The sequence below is a fragment of the Bison bison genome, unplaced genomic scaffold (assembly GCF_000754665.1).
Source record: "Bison bison bison isolate TAMUID 2011002044 unplaced genomic scaffold, Bison_UMD1.0 scf7180017864173, whole genome shotgun sequence".
NCBI classification, from domain to species: Eukaryota; Metazoa; Chordata; class Mammalia; order Artiodactyla; family Bovidae; genus Bison; species Bison bison.
In genome coordinates, this window is record NW_011494745.1 from 18801 (window position 1) to 39476 (window position 20676).

Below are 20676 nucleotides of genomic sequence, written 5' to 3' on the forward strand. Positions count from 1 at the left end.
CCCAGAAAATAAAGTCTGCCACTGTTTCCACTGTTTCTTCATCTATTTCCCATGAAGTGATGGAACCAGATGCCATGATCTTTGTTTTCTGAATGCTGAGCTTTAAGCCAACTTTTGCACTCTCCTCTTCCACTTTCATCAAGAGGCTTTTTAGTTCCTCTTCACTTTCTGCCATAAGGGTGGTGTCATCTGCATATCTGAGCTTACTGATATTTCTCCCAGCAATCTTGATTCCAGCTTGTGCTTCCTCCAGCCCAGAGTTTCTCATGATGCACTCTGAATATAAGTTAAATAAGCAGGGTGACAATATACAGCCTTAACATACTCCTTTCCCTATTTGGAACCAGTCTGTTGTTCCATGTACAATTCTAACTGTTGCTTCCTGACCTGCATACAGATTCTCAAGAGGCGGGTCAGGTGGTCTGGTATTCCCATCTCTTTCAGAATTTTCCACAGTTTATTGTGATCCACACAAGCAAAGGCTTTGGCATAGTCAATAAAGCAGAAATAGGTGTTTTTCTGGAACTCTCTTGCTTTTTTGATGATCCAGCGATGTTGGCAATTTGATCTCTGGTTCCTTTGCCTTTTCTAAATCCATCTTGAACATCTGGAAGTTCACAGCTCACATATTGCTGAAGCCTGGCTTGGAGAATTTTGAGCATTACTTTACTAGTGTGAAATGAGTGCAATTGTGCAGTATTTGGACCATTCTTTGGCATTGCCTTTCTTAGGGATTGGAATGAAAACTGACCTTTTTGAGTCCTGTGGCCACTGCTGAGTTTTCCAAATTTGCTGGCATATTGAGTGCATCATTTTCACAGCATCATCTTTTAGAATTTGAAATAGCTCATCTGGAATTCCATCACCTCCACTAGCTTTGTTCAGAGGGATGCTTCCCAAGGCCCACTTGACTTCACATTCCAGAATATCTGGCTCTAGGTGAGTAAGCACACCATTGTGATTATCTGGGTTGTCAAGATCTTTTTTGTACAGTTCTTCTGTGTATCCTTGCCACCTCTTCTTAATATCTTCTGCTTCTGTTAGGTCCACACCATTTCTGTCCTTTATTGAGCCCATCTTTGCATGAAATGGATTAAAGATTTACTGAGCATGGCCCGGCACATCAGAAAAAAACCCAGTATCCCCTTCAGTCAGTCTATCCCATCAGGAAGTCTTCATAAGCCTCTTATCGTTCTCCATAAGAGGGAAGACAGACTGAAAGCCACAATCACAGAAAACTAACCAATCTAATCACATGGACCACAGCCTTGTCTAACTCAGTGAAACTATGAGTCATGTCCTGTAGGGCCACCCAAGATGGACAGCTCATGGTGGAGAGTTCTGACAAAATGTGGTCCACTGGAGAAGGGAATGGCAAACCATTTCAGTATTCCTTCCTTGAGAATCCCATGAACAGTATGAAAAGCCAAAAATATAGGACACTGAAAGAGGAACTCCCCAGGTTGGTAGGTGCCCAGTATGCTACTGGAGATCAGTGAAGAAATAACTACAGACAGAATGAAGAGACAGACCCAAAGAAAAAACAACACCCAAGTGTGGATGGGACTGGTGATGGAAGCCAGGTCCGATGCTGTAAAGAGCAAGATTGCAAAGGAACCTGGAATGTTAGGTCCATGAATCAAGGCAAATTGGAAGTGGTCAAACAGGAGATGACAAGAGTGAACGTCAACATTCTAGGAATCAGCGAACTAAAATGGACTGGAATGGGTGAATTTAACTCAGATGACCATTATATCTACTACTGTGGTCAAGAATCCCTTAGAAGAAATGGAGTAGCCATCATGGTCAACAAAAGAGTCCAAAATGTAGTTCTGGGTGCAATCTCACAAACAACAGAATGATTTCTGTTCATTCCCAATGCAAACCATTCAATATCACAGTAATCCAAGACTATGCCCCAATCAGTAACACTGAGGAAGCTGAAGTTGAACGGTTCTATGAAGACCTACAAGACCTTCTAGAATTAACACCCAAAAAACATATCCTTTTCATTATTGGGGACTGGAATGCAAAAGTAGGAAGTCAAGAAACACCTGGAGTAACAGGCAAATTTGGCCTTGGAGTACAGAATGAGGCAGGGCAAAGGCTGATAAGAGTTTTTCCAAGAGAATGCACTGGTCATAGCAAACACCCTCTTCCAACAACACAAGAGAAGACTCTACATATGGACATCACCAGATGGTCAACACCGAAATCAGATTGATTATATTCTCTGTAGCCACAAATGGAGAAGCTCTATTCAGTCAGCAAAAACAAGACCAGGAGCTGACTGTGGCTCAGATCATGAACTCCTTATTGCCAAATTCAGACTTAAATTGAAGAAAGTAGGGAAAACCACTAGACCATTCAGGTGCTAAATCAGGTATTACCTAACGGTTATACAGTGGAAGTGAGAAATAGATTTAAGAGACTAGATCTGATAGAGTGCCTGATGAACTATGGACGGAGGTTCATGACATTGTACAAGAGACAGGGAAGCAAGACCATCCCCGAGAAAAAGAAATGCAAAAAAGCAAAATGGCTGTCTGAAGAGACCTTACAAATAGCTGTGAAAAGAAGAAAAGTGAAAAGCAAAGGAGAAAAGGAAAGATATAAGCATCTGAATGCAGAGTTCCAAAGAATAGCAAGGTGAGATAAGAAAGCCTTCCTCAATGATCAGGAACCTCCTTTAGACCTTAGCAATTGTCCGTTCAGTGTATGGGTGGATTTGGTTATTGAAAGTATATTTTTAATCCTGTTTGTGTCTACACTCATGAATGAAATTGCTTCTAATGTTTTTCCTCGAAAGTTACTTAAATGCATGTCAAGGTTATATTAGCCTTATGAAATGACCAGCGGATTTTTTTTTTCTTTTTTGAGACTCACAGGAAAAAATTGTATATATTAGAATTATTCATTGTATAAAGTTTAGTAGAACTCCTGTAACATAACTGGGTCTAGTGTTTGTGCATAGATTTTTAAATGTCAAGTCAAATCACATAATGATTAAAATAATTAAATATTTTCTACACCTCATCCCCACACAGACACACACAAATGCACACACACAGTGACTATAGTTGCTTTCTATCCTGTTAATCTGCTTTATTTTTTTTAATATATTGGAAAGCACAAATAGCATTTAAAAAATCTTTGTCTGATATAAAATGTCATGAAGCAACAATCACCATATGCCAGCAACCAAGTTTAAGTGGAAAAATATGATAATTGCTTTTTACTCCACTGGAGATATGAATTAGGAAAGAAAATACTTCCCTCAATTATTTTTTAAAAGAACAAACCACAAGACAAAAAAAAAAAGATAGTTATTTTAAATGTAAGGTTTCCTGGTCTGTGAAGGACATCAAAGATGACAGAATGTGCGAAAATATTTACCAAGTCAACTGAGAGGAGATTTGAATCTTGGGTAAACAAAGAACATGTGAAACCATTTCAATAGAAACATTTGCCAAAATAATTAACAAATAATTTATGAAATAATAAAATCCCCAAATTCTAAGACTATTAGATAATGATCAAACCTGCTTGTAATTAAAGGGGATAAGGGAAAGATAAGTCATCACTTTACACCTATTTTCCACCAAAAAAATGAGGAAAATATCAATGCTCACTCAGAAGTTGGGAACCCACATATACAATTAGCAAGACGGTGCACTGGTGCATCCATTATGTAAAATGATTTGGAAAAACTTGGTCAGATGAAATATATGCATGTCTTCAGACACAAAAATTTTGTCCCTAGGAATACACCCTAGAAAAATTCCTCACTGAGTTAACTGTGGTGGAGGCAAGTTGTAAGCAGTCTGCTGTCTGTCACTAGGGAAACACATGGGTAAATGAGGATGGATGGGTACCATGGAGCGGTGCTACCCGACGTGTGGTCCACGGACCAGTGTGAGTCCTTGGACCCTTGGTTTCTACTGTATGAGACAATGACTGAGAGTGGATGGAGTATCTAAAACTATTACGGAACTTTAACAATACCCATTTACTGACTTTTACAAGCACGGGGCCACAACAGACTGGAAATTTTATAAAGAAAATTACACTTTACTGTAAATACCTTGATAAACCATTCTACAAAGGGCTCTACAATTCCATGAAGCCATCATGGCAGAGCAGATCTACAAGGAAGAAAAAGAAATAAATAAAAATATGGAGGTAGGTGGGAACAAGATAATATAGAACCCCATGGGTATGTCAAATTTCAAATATAATGATTAGTATTTAGGCAAATTGGTATTTCTAATTAAAATATAGGGAATATAAAAGAAAGCTTAATTAAATAAAACAATGTTCTTATGTGTTCCCAAATTGATGTTATATATGAAGTACGGTCAGTTTGCATATTGAGAACACAGCTACTGGTCCTTGGCAATTTCCCCAAACTATCAATGGAAATGTCTAAGTTAGGTGTCAAAGTTCAGCCTTTAAAATCTAATTCAATCATGGAAAATATTCTCTGATCCCTCTCACTATGAAATTAAATATGTGTGTGCTAGTCATTCAGTCATGTCCAACGCTTAGCAACTCCATGGACTCTAGCCCACCAGGCTCCTCTGTTCATGGGATTCTCCAGGCAAGAATCCTGGAGTGGGTAGCCATTCCCTTCTCCAGGAAATTGAACCAGGGTTTCCTACATTGGCAGGTGGATTCTTTACCATCTCAGTCACCAGGGAAGCTCTGAAATTAAATACAGTGTTAGTTAAAGTATCACACTCCTCTTAGCTTTCTCTGATCTTCTCTTTCCACCTTTTCAGCTAATACTGAATTTGTTGGCCATGGAACAAAACAATGGCACTACAGTGACTGAATTCATTCTCCTGGGATTCGCGGATCAACACAAGTCTTGGCACGTCCTCTTCACAGTATTTCTAGTGATCTATGTGGTCACCCTGGTGGGTAACATTGGCATGATCCTCCTCATCAAGACTGACTCTTCCCTCCACACCCCCATGTACTTTTTCCTCCAAAACTTGGCTTTTGTTGATCTCTGCTACACCTCTGCTATCACTCCAAAAATGCTGCAAAGCTTTGTAGAAACAAAACAATCCATCTCATTCATAGGATGTATGGTGCAATTGCTAGTCTATGGGGCTTTTGCAACAAGTGATTGCTACATCCTGGCGGCTATGGCAGTGGACCGTTATGTGGCCATCTGTAACCCACTTCGCTATGGAACTGTTATGTCCCAGAGAGTCTGCAGTCAACTCTTAACTGGTTCATACTTCATGGGTTTCCTAAATGCTTCTGTAAACACAAGTTTTGCTTTCTCATTGAACTTTTGCAAATCCAATAAAATTAGTCACTTTTTCTGTGATGCACCCCCAATTCTGGCCCTCTCATGCTCTAGTATTTACTTGAACATCATGCTCCTAACAGTCTTTGTGGGGTTTAACTTGACATTCACCGTGTCAGTTGTCATCTTTTCCTATGTATTTATCCTGATCGCCATCCTAAAGATCTCTTCTGCTGCAGGGAGGAAGAAAGCCTTCTCGACGTGTGTCTCCCACCTGACAGCTGTCAGCATTTTCTATGGGACGCTCTCTTACATGTATCTGCACCATCGCACCATAGAATCTCAAGAGCAAGAAAAAATGGCTTCTGTGTTTTATGGCATTATAATCCCCATGTTAAATCCCCTCATTTATAGTCTGCGAAACCAAGATGTGAGAGAAGCCCTGAAAGGAGTTGGAAAGAAGTGTTTCTAGACTGAACATCAATTTCTAACTCAACATTGTTCAACAAGCAACCGACAGTTCTCTCTTATTTCTCAGCAGCAGAAGATGTAGAAGATATTTGTGAGATACAAACAAAAAATTATATAAAATATATTTCCTTAATTGTATCAGTAGCTTTTGAAAGATGATCAACTTTCCGATCTTAAACGATGAAATAACCTTCTAATTCATATTTCTTAGAGACTTTCCCTGGTGGATCAATGGTAAAGAATCTGCCTGAGACATGGGTTCTAACCCTAGTTGGGAAAATCCCTTGGAGAAGGAAATGACAACCCAGTCCAGTATTCTTGCCTAGGAAATCCCATGGACAGAGGAGCCTGGTGGGCTACAGTCTATAGGGTTGCGACTTAGCAACTAAAGCAAACTTAGAGAGAAGGCGTCTAAAGAGATCTTTGATATTGCTTGTGTACATTCTGAGGAGCCCCTTTTTAAAATACCTTGCTGTTAATATAGAAAAGAGCAGTAAAGAAAAGTGTTAGTCAACATTGTAAAGTACCTCCAACAACAGTAGTATAAAGACACTGGTGCAAAAATTGTTTCTGGTTTCTCTTAAGAGGTACTGTTACTCTTGCTATCGTCTGTAACTAAGCTGGTTTAGTATTGTAATGAATAATTTAAAGATGTTTTCCATCTCTTTGGAGAAAATGTGCTGAAAAGAAAGAGGGGGAGAAAAGAACAATTGAATGAATCCTCATACATATTCCGACATTATGGACCAGTATCCCTCCTTTCTACACATGGTCTCTAACCAACTAGGAAAGTAACATAGGAATCCAGCAAATATGCATCATATCCATTTATTCTTACTAAATTTTTGTTTTAAATGTAATTGAATCCCCAGCTGTACTCTCTTGCAAGGGTGCAAATGCAGTGCAGAATTTGGTGCCACAGATCAAACTCATTTATCCAGAAATGAAGCCTTATTTCCCACTATCTCTAAGAGTGGAGAGAGGTGAAAAAAAAAAAAAAAAAACAGGTTTAACACAAGAAGTCATACCTGGGCTTGAACACACATGTTCTATCCTCAAGCAGAAGCCCATCCTGTGGACAAGCATGTTAACAAAAAGCCTGAGATCCCATGTTGCATTTTGTCTCTCAATCTCATTAATCAGTTAAACCATAGGAAGTTGTGAATTAGAGGATGGACAGACAGGATGGGAGTTCACTGCCTTTCTCAACGTTTCCAGATATTCCAAATTGTGGACTGAGGCAGGAAACACTTACTGGGAGCAAACCACAACCTAAACAATACCAAGAAAATTCAGAGAGCACCAGCCCATGCAGCAGACTGCATTATAGGAGACAAATCCCAAAAGCAGGAAACTCTGATTTTTTCTTAGGATTCCTGGTGACCTGCCCATAATACCTTCTGCATAGAGAAACCATAAATTCAATCTGGAATTGAAAATCAAATCATGTCCTTATTTGATTAACAAATCAAATCCTGAGAAGGAGGGAGAGGTCTTCACCTTTACTACCCTAAACTGGAGACAGACAACTTTCAGGCTTTATTATCCTGATACGTCTCCCTATAAAAACATTCTTAAATGCAATGACTGAAAATGCCTTGCATAGAGGAATTGGACTATGCAGAAAAGTTCATGGAAAAATCTCTGTTTTAAATAATATTACTTTACATTTGTAAAGTAGAAAAGAGGAAATACATGGACAAAAAACACATAATCATAGAAAATGTATTTCTTCCAGTCCCTGATATACAAAGTTAAGAAAAAATTTTAAATAAAGTTACAGAAGAGCTACTTGACATAATGAGAAAAAATTCATATTCAGAAACTCTATATTATTAAAGCCCAGCAAAAGAACACAAAAAGTTTAGGAGTCAAAATTTTGCTTCTGCAGCGCATACTACACAGAAGTGAAGTGAAGTCACTCAGTCGTGTCCGACTCTTCGTGACCCCATGGACACCAGGCTCCTCCGTCCATGGGATTTTGTAGGCAAGAGTACTGGAGTGGGTACCATTTCCTTCTCCAGGGAATCTTCCCAAACAAAGGATGGAACCCAGGTCTCCCACATTGTAGACGGATGCTTTACTGTCTGAGCCACGAGGGAAATCCTACACAGAAGCTGTGGGCAACTCAGTAAGAAGGGAGACTGTGGTTTAGTCACTAGGTCGTGTCTGACTCTTGTGACCCCTAAGACTGGAGCCCCCCAGTTTTCTCTGTCTGTGGGATTTCCCAGGCAAGAATACCAGAGTGGGTTGCCATTTGCTTCTCCAGGAGATACTCCCATCCCAGGAATCAAACTCAGGTCTGCAGCATGGCAGGCGGATTCTTTACCCACTGAGCTATGAGGGAAGCTTTTTATAGAAGGGAAGGGAGGGGCTTTTCCTAGAGTATGGGCTTTGCTGAATGCATCCACGTATGGATGAGAGGGGAGCAGGTACTCTCTAGCTTTAGATACTCTCAAAAAGCAGAGATAGATCAGCAACTGGATATCTCAGTAAACATTGCTCAAGAAGGGGAAGGAATACAATAGGAAAATTGTGTCAGTGGTGAGAAAAGATTGCAGTCACTTAGAAGACTCAGTCACAGTTGCCTTGTGGACTTCGGATGTCCAATTAGAAACACTTTTCCCTACTGTCTTTTTGAGACCATTAACACTGCATTAGACACATCACAGTCTGATTTCTTATGAGAACTGATTTTTGTCAGTGGAGTTAGCAGTAACTCAAAAGCAAGAAAAACATCTTTCTTTCTGTTTTTTTCTTTTTCTTCTTTCTTTTTTTAATTTTTATTTTTTTAATTTATTTATTTTAATTGGAGGTTAATTACTTTACAATATTGTATTGGTTTTTCCATATATCAACATGAATCCGCCACGGGTATACATGTGTTCCCCATCCTAAACCCCCCTCCCACCTCCCTCCCCATACCATACCTCTGGGTCGTCCCAGTGCACCAGCCCCAAGCATCCCGTATCCTGCATCAAACCTGGACTGGTGATTCATTTCTTATATGATATTACACATGTTTCAATGCCATTCTCCCAAATCATTCCCCCCACCAACAGAGTCCAAAAGACTGTTCTATAATCTGTGTCTCTTTTGCTGTCTCGCATACAGAGTTATCGTTACCATCTCTCTAAATTCCATATATATGCGTTAGTATACTGTATTGGTGTTTTTCTTTCTGGCTTACTTCACTCTGTATAATAGGCTCCAGTTTCATCTGCCTCATTAGAACTGATTCAAATGTATTCTTCTTTCTTTCTTTTCTTCCTTCCTCCTATCTTTTTTCTTATTTACGTGCCCATAAAAATTACAGAAATACAATAAATTATAAAAATTGGAAAGACTGTATAAAATATCTTCTGATTCAAAGACCTAGATCTAGAATTTAACAATAAAACTTTAAAGTAAAAACACCTAACATTATACCACTAAACACAGAAAAATCTCATTTAAACAAATCTTAGGTTGAAGATATGAAAACGTTTCCAGATATCCATAAGATAATATTTCACAAACTGTTGCAAAAATATCTATAAACAACAAGGAGTTTTCAAATAAAATTGCATAGCTCTATAAATACTAGTGTTAATAAATAGGAAATAATAATAAATTAAGTTAGAACCAGACATGGAACAGCAGACTGGTTCCAAATTAGGAAAGGAGTCCGTCAAGGCTGTATATTATCACCCTGCTTATTTAACTTATATGCAGAGTATATCATGAGAAACGCTGGGCTGGAGGAAGCACAAGCTGGAATCAAGATTGCTGGGAGAAATATTAATAAACTCAGATATGCAAAGGACACCACCCTTATGGAAGAAAGCAAAGAATTAAAGAGAATTTTGATGAAAGTGAAAGAAGAGAGTGAAAAAGCTGGTTTAAAACTAAACATTCAGAAAACTAAGATCATGGCATCCACTCCTATCACTTCATGGCAAATGGATGGGGAAACAATGAAAACAGTGACAGACTTTATCTTCTTGGGCTCCAAAAATTACTGCAGATGATGACTGTAGCCATGAAATTAAAAGGCACTTGCTCCTTGGAAGAAAAGCTGTGACCAAACTAGATAGCATATTGAAAAGCAGAGACATTCCTTTGCCAACAAAGGTCCGTCTAGTCAAAGCTATGGTTTTTCCAGTAGTCATGTATGGATGTGAGAGTTGGACTATGAAGAAAGCTGAGCGCCGAAGAATTGATGCTTTTGAACTGTGGTGTTGGAGAAGACTCTTGAGAGTCCCTTGGACTGCAAGGAGATCCAACCAGTCCATCCTAAAGGAAATCAGTCCTGAATATTCATTGGAAGGACTGATGTTGAAGCTGAAACTCCAATATTTTGGCCGCCTAAAGTGAAGAACTGACTCATTGGAAAAGACCCTGATGCTGGGAAAGATTGAGGGCAGGAGGAAAAGGGGATGACTGAGGGTGAGATGTTTGGATGGCATCACTGACTGGATGGACGTTAGTTTGAGCAAGCTCCAAGAGTTGGTGATGGACAGGGAGGCCTGGCATGCTCCTGTCCATCCGGTCGCAAAGAGTCAGACATGACTGAGTGACTGAACTGAACTAAACTGAATAAATTAATTAACCATACGTTTTAGACATGAGATAATTAAATAAAGAGAAGAGAGTAATAAACATTTTTGAATTAATATTTAAAATCTCTTAAATGACAGCAATAATAAATTCAGAAACATTTTCTGAAGCTAAAGGTAGAAATAAAATGGATAAATCATTTGCTAATTTATCAAGAAAAATAATGCTGGAGAACAAAGAAAAAATTTTAGATAAGAGAATACATAACAGTGTACAAATGTATTAGAGAATCTGATAGAATGAATGGTTCTTCTAAGGGAAGACTGATTGTAAAAAAGCTACCACAAAAGAGATTAAAGAATAATTAACAGAAGAAATAAAATAATAAAAGTACAATCTTCTTCCCAAAAAAAACACCTATTATTCACAAGCATTAAAAATAGATAATATCAATGATGGTTGAACTGTTGGAGAACATAGGGAAAGAAGGGACGTTTCAGAATAAATTCCATGACTAAGCTAGCAAAAACAGCTCAGAAATGATAGGCCAATGCCACTCTCAAACATCAATATAAAAGTGCTTAAGAAAAACACGTGCGGACGCGCTACATCGCTTCAGTCGTGTCCGACGCTGTGTAACGCTGTGTAGTGCGCCTCGCCAGCCGCCAGGCTGCGCTGTCCATGGGATTCTCCAGGCAAGAAGACTGGAGTGGGTTGCCATGCCTTCCTCCAGGGGATCTTCCCACCCCAGGGATCGAACCCACACCTCTTGTGTCTCCTGCTTTGGCAGGCGGGTTCTGTACCACTAGTGCCACCTGGGAAGCCCAATAAAAATGCGAGTACACAAAGAAAAAACCTCGGTAGCACAGTAGGAAATAACACACTGTAACCAGGTTGGTTGTATTATAGAAGAGAATACTTTGATATTATAAAATCTATTAATATAAAAATCCATTAATTTTCAGAGTAAATCATGAAATCATGTCAAAAGATAAAGAAAAACATTTGCTAAAATTAAACATTTATTTTTAATTCCAGTGATTAAATAAAAGGTACAATACTTCAACCAAAAGATTTGACCATATTTATCAGAAAATACTGAGAGCGTTTCACTTAAACTCAGAAACCAATAAAAGATGGCCTTGCTCAAAAGTATTCTTAAACTTATTCTGGAGCTACTATTAATCAGAGCACTCATATTGGAGAAATCAATAAAAAAGAATGAATAAACGGTCAATTCATAGATTTGAACTCAAATTTTTAGAACCTGACTCATAAAAACAAGAAAAAAATTTAGTTCAATAATAAGGCAACACACAGATACATAACCACATACACAGGATCCCTAATGACAGTAACATGATTACATGTATCTTCTCTAGAGAAAGCTTAAATGTTCTTCAGCTGAAAATAGCTACTAACATTGTTTATTCCAACTCCATTACAGCCCCTGGACGCCCAGGTTCTCAAGGGAGCAAGTACTGATCCCTTAGGCTCCAACCCTAAACTCCCAGTTAAAAGTAGGCACACAGAGACCTTGGTGGCCAATCAGCCTTTACCAGCTGCAGGAAGAGAATCTGGATGCAGTTTCCATGTAAGTAGAACAGAACTCAGCCCGTTTTTCAAGATCAGCCGTGTGTCATCCCAGTGTGTGCTGGAAATGGAGGAGCAAAGGGATCAGAGCCAGTGTTCTAGTAAGTTTCACCCACAGACCAGGAATAAAGGCTTCATCCCTGGCAGCATAATGAAAAATGGAGTGAAGTAGGCTGAGTGTTGCCCAAGAAGGATATGCGTGAGCAAATGATTGAAAGATTAACCGAGTGAATGAATGAGTCACCAATGGCTTTAGCGTATTATTTGCATGTGTTATTACGACCGGTTTTGAGTGCCCATTCAAAGCCTGGTCCTGTGCTTGGAACTTTATATAAATCATCTCACTCTAAGTCACCACTACAAAGCAGACTCAGCTTCTTTCTCTTACTCTTTTTTTTTAATTTAAATTTATTTATTTTAATTAAAGGCTAATTACTTTACACATTCTTGAAAGCAATTAAAGCTATTTTAAAAAGAAAAGGTGACAAAGCTTATAAATTTAAAGGATTCTCTCTCCCCACTCCCATGCCCAAAGATAACCATTAGAAGTCTGGTGTGAATTATTCCTGAACTTTTCCATGGATAAATAAGGAAAATGAGCGTGAGCGTGAAAGAAAATTTTCTTTCGTAAGGGCCCAGCTCTACGTATTATTCTGAAACATTCTTTGTTCATTTGATAATGCGACATGAGCACCTTTCCATGAGAGTATGTATTTATCTCATACTTCTTAGATTATGTTTTGGCTCATAATATGCACCTACTTTGATTTATTAAACCCTATTTCCAAACTTGTGCTAACGCACATGGTGTCACAGTGGGCATGACTGCCTTGTAGGTCGTCCCGCACCCTGTTTTATAGGGAGTGGAACTGAGGAGGAAGGGATCTGTACGTGCTGTCTCTATTTGTGCGACCAGAATTCAACTCCGGGTCAGTCTGTCTCCTTTCCACTGCACAGCGAGCAATGGAAATGAAGCTTCAAAAGCATCGGGGTTCAGTATAGGTTGCTGCTGCTGCTGCTAAGTCGCTTCAGTCGTGTCCGACTCTGTGCGACCCCACAGACAGCAGCCCACCAGGCTCCCCCGTCCCTGGGATTCTCCAGGCAAGAACACTGGAGTGGGTTGCCATTTCCTTCTCCAATGCATGAAAGTGAAAAGTGAAAGTGAAGTCGCTCAGTCATGTCCGACTCTAGCGACCCCATGGACTGCAGCCCACCAGGCTCCTCCGTCCATGGGATTTTCCAGGCAAAAGTACTAGAGTGGGGTGCCATGTTCAAAATACTCGGGTGCTGGGTTTAAGTGTGTGCATGTATGTTTTATGCCTTGTACTGGTGTTTCATAACTCTTTTAAAAATACCCCCCCTTATATCATACATTCTATTTGAATTCAAATACATTAAGTTAATGTGGTAAATGTCATTATCTCATCAAGACTCATGACCTAGGCTAGCTTCCTCTGACAAGTGCAGTCACCCACAGGATGGAAGCCTTCTTGAAAGGGTTGCATTTAGTCTATTTCACAGCAAAGTTTCCTGAGGAGGTAGCTAACACTTATCATGCTTAGCCCTCCCTCCACGTTGAAATTTGAAAGGAGAGAACTGTTTCTTGCTCCTTCACTACAGAGTTGTCCCACTCTGTTCATTTCTCGAGATGTTTGAAAGAGCAAGATTGTCCACATCAGCCACAGGTTTGGTTTCCTACATTCCCCACCATGAAAGGCCCCTTCTTATCCCAAAGTGACCATCACATCTGTGGAGCCACAGCTCTGCCTGGCATTGCTGACTCCAGAGGAAGGAGCCCTCTACTGATGTATGGAGATATGGGGCTTCTTCTGAGGAACTTCTGTCATTGCACAATATTTAGGGTGCATAAAAATATATTTTAAATAATATAAGAACCACTCATGTAGCCTCCATCTAACTTCTGAAACTTGCTTTTTTTTTTTTCTTGCTTAGCATGTTCTTTGAGATATTTATCCACACAGACAGTATTGCTCCAATTTAGTGAATTTGCATGTGATTCCGAGGTAGTGCTAGTCCTAAACAATCTGCCTGCCAATGTTGGAGACTCAAGAGACTTGGATTTGATCCCTGGGTTGGGAAGATTCCCGGGAGTAGGAAATGGCAACCCATTTTAGTATTCTTGCCTAGAAAATTCCATGGACAGAGGAGACTGGTGGGGCTACAGTCCATGGCATCACAGAGGGTCAGACACGACTGAGCAACCTAAGCACACCCAGTCTAGTCTCACTGATCCATTTAATAAATAATATTTTTCCACGTTCAAGAATACTGCTATGAATAATATGTGTATATACTCACATATGCACATATTCATACATATACTTACACACATATGTATGGATATGTGTATTTATGTATCCTTGCTTATGTGGTCAAATATTTATCTAGCATATGTACCTGTATTGGAAATTCTGGACCATTCAGAGACATATATTTAATTTTATTAATATACCCAAATTTGTCCCCAATATGACTGTGCTAATTTACATTCCCACCACATTCTCAACTAAAATTTGCATTTTAGACTGAGGAGTACAGAATTACATTTCAATGCAGTATTAATATACAATTATCTGATTACTATTAAGCTGTGCATATATCCGTATTTCTATTGGCATTTAAGTTTTCCTTCTATAATTATCCTGATTATAAGTTTTGTGATTTTTTTTTCCCTTGGAGCAATTTGTAGAAGTTACTTAAATACACTGGGTATGAATTCTTTAACATTTATATGTGCTTCAAACCAATGTACCTGAGTAATTTTCAGTCAGTATCTGGTCTTTCCTTTGTTAATAATGTTGCTATCTTTATGTTTGATATAGTTGAATTTCCCATGTTTTACACTTTGTGACCTTATGTCTTATTTAAATTTCCACTGTGTAGTTAAGTCATAGACATTCTGCTATGTTTTATTCTCACAGCTTTGTAATTTAAGTTTTTAATCCATTTGGATAAAATGCACAGTAGAAAAGCAATATAGTTTTTTTCATATGTATAAGCATGTATAGACCACGATTTACCGGGCCATTTCTCACTGGTGGACCTGCTACTGTTTTTATACGTTGAGCTTCCAGAGACTTGAACGTCTGTTTATGGTTTTCTCTCCTCAGTTCCGTTGGCCTGTCTACCTACCTTCACGCCAGGACCACACTGTCTTTATTATTATTGCTTCATAATCAGTTCTGACATCTGATAGAACAAGTCCTTCGTTTTTGTCTACTGAAATCATCTTAGCTGTTTTTTAGCTCTTTTCTAGATAAATTTGATAAGTTTATGAAGGTGGGCATAAAATTCTCTCAAGCACTTCACTGAAAATAATTTGAAGGAGAATATCATGTTGCTACAACTTCATCTTGATTGTTGATGGAAAATAATTTTTCCATGCTTCTGATGTTTCTCTCCTGCAAAGGGAGCTGACTTTGTGTAATCATGGCCATTCCGACACATTTTATTCACACGGTTCCTAGAAAGACAGAGTGATGTGTCTGACTAGTAAACCTGAAGACAAGCTGGCATGCTCCGCCCTGCCCTTATCCTCAGGAGCAGCCAGCCTGCTGAAGCCCAGTGCCCCTGTGCTTCAGAGATGCTTCCCATCACCAGAGATGCCCCAGTCACCACCACCGAGACTGAGTGGACAAGCCTGTCTACTTACAGTGTCTTTTAGCAACAAATATTTCACTAATAAACTTAAAAGTCTTTCCCCAGGTATGTAAAGGTGATATGGCTTCTACCTGCTGCTGCTGCTGCTAAGTTGCTTCAGTCGTGTCCAACTCTGTGTGACCCCATAGTCAGCAGCCCACCACTACCTACTCACCATCTTTTATGTCTCAGTTTGTCCAGATACTGGGAAAGGAAGAGAATACTTACTAGAGCCTATTTGCATAGAAGGAAATGGCACCCCACTCCAGTACTCTTGCCTGGAAAATCCCATGGATGGAGGAGCCTGGTGGGCTACAGTCCATGGGGTTGCTGAGAGTTGGACACGACTGAGAGACTTCACTTTCACTTTTCACTCTTATGCATTGGAGAAGGGAATGGCAACCCACTCCAGTGTTCTTGCCTGGAGAATCCCAGGGACGGGGGAGCCTGGTGGGCTGCCATCTATGGGGTCGCACAGAGTCGGACACGACTGAAGCGACTTAGCAGCAGCAGCAGCAGAGCCTCTTTGAGACCCTAGTAATTGTTTGTTTAATGTATAAATGATTTTGATTAGTGAATGTGTATTTTTTAAAGCTGTTTGCACATATATTTGCAAATGAGATTCATTCCAATGTTTTTCTTATATTTTATTTACTTTGGCTTCAATGTTATATTGGCGTGAGTTAGAGAATGTTCTTTATTGTGATTTGCAAGAAAAGTTTATATAATATAGAATCAGTTTTGTCCTAAATATTTGTAGAATTTTCCTGTAGCATAATTAGGCCAAATATTTGTGTGGAAAAGGTTTATCCTTTTATATTTATTTACTTATTCAGCAGCATTGGCGTGCAGGCTCTTTCATCGCAGTTGAGGCACAACTAGTTGAGGCACAAGGGCTCAGCGGCTGTGGTGCTTGGGCTTAGTTGCTCCGTGGCATGTGGGATCTTAGTTGCCCGATAAGAGATCAAAATGGCATCCCCTGCATTGCAAGGCAGATTTTTAACCATGGGACCACCAGGGAAGTCCCTGTGAGAGTAAATTTTAAAATAACAAATAAAACCACTTAATTGTTTCAAACTATTTGAATATTTGGGGAGGAGGGGCAAAATAGGGGTAAGGTATTAAGAGCTGCAAACCACCACGTATAGAATAAGCTGCGGATATATTGCATAGCACTGGGGATTTAGCCAATATTCTGTAAGAACTATGAATGGAAAATAGCCTTCAAAATTGTGAATCACCATGTTGCATACCAGAAGCTTAGATAATAATCAAATATACCTCAATTTAAAAGAAAAAAACTTTTAAAAAATCCAATAATTGTTTACCATCAAATATATCTTTAATGACTTAGAAGCTAACAAACTGATTATTTTTTAATATTATAATTTTTAAATCCTTCAAATTTGTTTGAAGAAAAAACACTGGAAACCATTAAAGAATTTGTTTCAGAAAAAAAGATAAATAATATTTGAATATTTCACGTGCAAACACACAAACCCACACACATCAGTTACTATCATTCTCTGCCCACTTAGTCTGCTTTTTCTAGAAAAAAATTGAGTAAATACAAAATAACTATTTTCTAATTACATGTATGCTATGAAATATTATGGCTCAAATATTATGTACCAGCCACCCAGTATAAAGAGGAAAATAAATTTTATTATTACACCTGACTCTCCTGGGTGTATCAGCTAGAGGCAGGAATGGACTTTGTCAAAATTTTTTTTTTTCAGAAGGAAAAATTATAAGGACAAAAATGATGGATTACTGTTTTAAATTTAAGGACTTCTGATCTGTGAAAAATACCAAAGACCAAGATAATAGATAAAATGTGAAAAAAAAGCTTTGTCAAGTCAACATCAAAGTATTCAAATCTACATTAAAAAGAGCTTTCATAAATTAAATCATAGAAACATTTGTAAAAAGTATTAACAGGCAATTTACAGAAAAATAGAAACCCAAAATTCTAAGAATATTAGACAGTGAGCAAAGTCATTTTAGGTTAGGGAAAAAAATAAAAATTAGATATCAGTTTATATCTATTTTCCTGACCAAAAATAGTATTAGGAAAATACCAATGTTCACCAGGGTGTGAGGACATAGGAACCTCCGTGCACAGTTAGGAGTGCATACTAGCACATCCATCATGGAAAATGATCTGGAATAATTATGTGCATACCCTCAGACTCAAAATTTTTGCCCCTACTATAGCACCCTAGAAAATTTATCGTACTGGGTTATTTGTAGTGGAGACGAGTTGGGGGCAGTCTGCTATTCACCACTAGGAAAGCATGTAGGTAAATCAGGATGGACGGACATCATAGACCAGTGCTACTCAATGTGTGTGGCCCAGGGACCAGCACCCGTCCTTGGACTCTCTATTTCCCCCCTATGATGGGGCAATGACGACAAGTGAGATGGAGCATGTAAAATTCTGGAATAGCATTTGACAATGCTAAGAATTTTTTTATTGCCATTTACAAAAAATATTAAGCCACAACAGGTTGGAAATTTTACAAAGAAAATTATTCTTTACCCATATATACTTGATAAACACTTCCATAAAGGTTTATGGACCTCTACAGGTCCATGAGTCCATCATGGCAGAGAACAGTTACTAAGGGTGAGGTAAGGGATAAAATGCAAATATGGAGATAAAGGGGAGCAAGGACGGATAGAACTCTGTGGATATGTCAAGAATTCAAATATAGTCATTATTACTTAAGCAAACTTGGATTTCTAATTAAAATATAGAGTGCATATGAAAGCATAATTAAACAAAAGCATATTTAAGCACATCTCACATGTTCCTGAATTGATATGTTGATGAAATACCAATCACTCTGAATTCTGAGAACCTAGACAGTGATCCATGACCACTTCCCCAAACTATAGATGAAAAGGTCTAAGTCAGGTATCAAGGTTCAGCCTGTAAAATCTAAGTCAATTATGTCATGAAAATTATTCTCTGACATAACTGTGAAGTTAAATACTGTACCATTTCGAGTTTCACAATTAGGTAAATGATCACAGCCCTCTTAACTTTCTCTGGTCTTTTTTCGAACCTTTTCAACTGATTCTTAATTCTGCCAGGCATGGAAGAAAACAACGGCACTACAGTGACTGAATTCCTTCTCCTGGGATTCGCTGGTCAACACAAGTCTTGGCGTGTCCTCTTCGCAATATTGCTAATGATCTATATGGTCACCTTAGTGGGTAACATTGGCATGATCCTCCTCATCAAGGTTGACTCTTCCCTTCACACCCCCATGTACTTTTTCCTCCAAAACTTGGCTTTTGTTGATCTCTGCTACACGTCTGCCGTCACCCCTAAGATGTTTCAAAACCTTGTAGGAACAGAGCGATCCATCTCGTTCATGGGATGTGTGGTGCAGTTACTAGTCTATGGGGCTTTTATAACCAGTGATTGCTACATCCTGGCGGCTATGGCAGTGGACCGTTACGTGGCCATCTGTAACCCTCTCCACTATCCAACGGTCATGACCCGGAGGGTCTGCATTCACCTGTTAGTTGGATCATACTTCATGGGTTTCCTAAATGCCTCTGTAAATGTAGGTTTTATTTTCTCACTGAGTTTTTGCAAATCCAATAAAATTAATCACTTTTTCTGTGATGCTCCCCCAATTCTGGCCCTCTCATGCTCCAATATTTACTTCAGTGTCATGATGTTAACAGTCTTTGTGGGGTTTAACTTGACACTCACCGTGTCAGTCGTGATCTTTTCCTACATGTTTATCCTGGCTGCCATCCTGAAGATCTCTTCTGCTGCAGGGAGGAAGAAAGCCTTCTCCACATGCGCTTCCCACCTGACAGCTGTCACCATTTTCTATGGGACGCTCTCGTACATGTATCTGCACCATCGTGCCACAGAGTCTCAAGAGCAAGAAAAAATGGCTTCTGTATTTTATGGGGTTGTGATCCCCATGTTAAACCCCCTCATCTACAGCCTGAGGAACCAAGATGTGAGAGAAGCCCTGAAAGGAGTTGGAAAGAAGTGTTTCTAGTTTTAACACCAATAACTAACTCAGCAAGTAAACCAACATTTCTCAGCAGCAGAAGATGTATCAAGTGTTATTAAGATACAAAGCATTCCTTAGCTGTATCAGTAGCATCTGAAAAATATTGAAAAGCATCTCAAATGATTAAACAAGCTTCTAATTCATTTGTTTCTAGTAAAGAAAACATCTAACTTCTAAAAAGAAGATCTTTGACACTTCTTTTACACTTTTTGAGGTGCCTTCTTCAAATACTCAACATTAAAAAGGAAAAGAAAAGTAAATTAAGGAGAAACACATAATTGATATTATATGAATATATTAACAGAGAAGGCAATGGCACCCTACTCCAGTACTCTTGCCTAGAAAATCCCATGGACGGAGGAGCCTGGTAGTCTGCAGTCCATAGGGTCGCTGAGGCTCAGACACGACTGAGCGACTTCACTTTCACTTTTCACTTTCATGCGTTGGAGAAGGAAATGGCAACCCACTCCAGTGTTCTTGCCTGGAGAATCCCAGGGACGGGGGAGCCTGGTGGGCTACCATCTCTGGGGTCGCACAGAGTCCGACACGACTGAAGCGACTTAGCAGCAGCAGAATATATTAAATAAATACCTCTATTAACTAGATTATAAGGAATCATTAGGACAAAAATCTATTTATCTATCTATTAAGAGGTACTGATACTCTGCAATTTTTGTATAGCCCAGCTACTTTGACTTTGTAAAAAAAAATACTTTTTAAAGATGCATTTCTTTGGAGGAAATACACAGAAAAGAGGAAAAAAGCCATTGAGAGAATTTCCATTGATTTGGGGACACTGAAAATCAATATCCTTCCTTCTCTACAAGTTCCCTGAACATTAGGACATTGACTATGGAATCAGAAAGATGTGGATCTTACTAATTTTATCTTTGGTAAATCTAACTTTAATCTCCAATTAAATCCCATTACAGGTGTATTACATTAACAGAATCCAGTGCAGCGCCTGGTGCTATAAAGCAGGCTTATTTATCCAGAATCATTACCTTGTACCTCTCCATCTCCAAGAATGAAGAAAAATGCAGGACTCTAGGCTTATTTCTAGAAGTCAAGGCTCATGCCCCGATGGTCTTGCTATTTGGGTTAAAC

At 38.9% G+C, this 20676-nt stretch overlaps 2 protein-coding genes across 2 annotated transcripts; both read left to right on the top strand.

Moving 5' to 3' along the window:
* Positions 1-4802: 4802 nt before the first annotated feature.
* Positions 4803-5732, top strand: LOC104990230 (putative olfactory receptor 5AK3). Its single transcript, XM_010842224.1, has one exon. The coding sequence runs from the start codon at positions 4803-4805 to the stop codon at positions 5730-5732; it is 930 nt and encodes a 309-aa protein (XP_010840526.1).
* Positions 5733-18624: 12892 nt separating this feature from the next.
* On the top strand, positions 18625-19554 carry LOC104990231 (olfactory receptor 5AK2-like). Its single transcript, XM_010842225.1, has one exon. It carries the CDS (start codon positions 18625-18627, stop codon positions 19552-19554), a length of 930 nt encoding a protein of 309 aa, XP_010840527.1.
* Positions 19555-20676: the final 1122 nt, after the last annotated feature.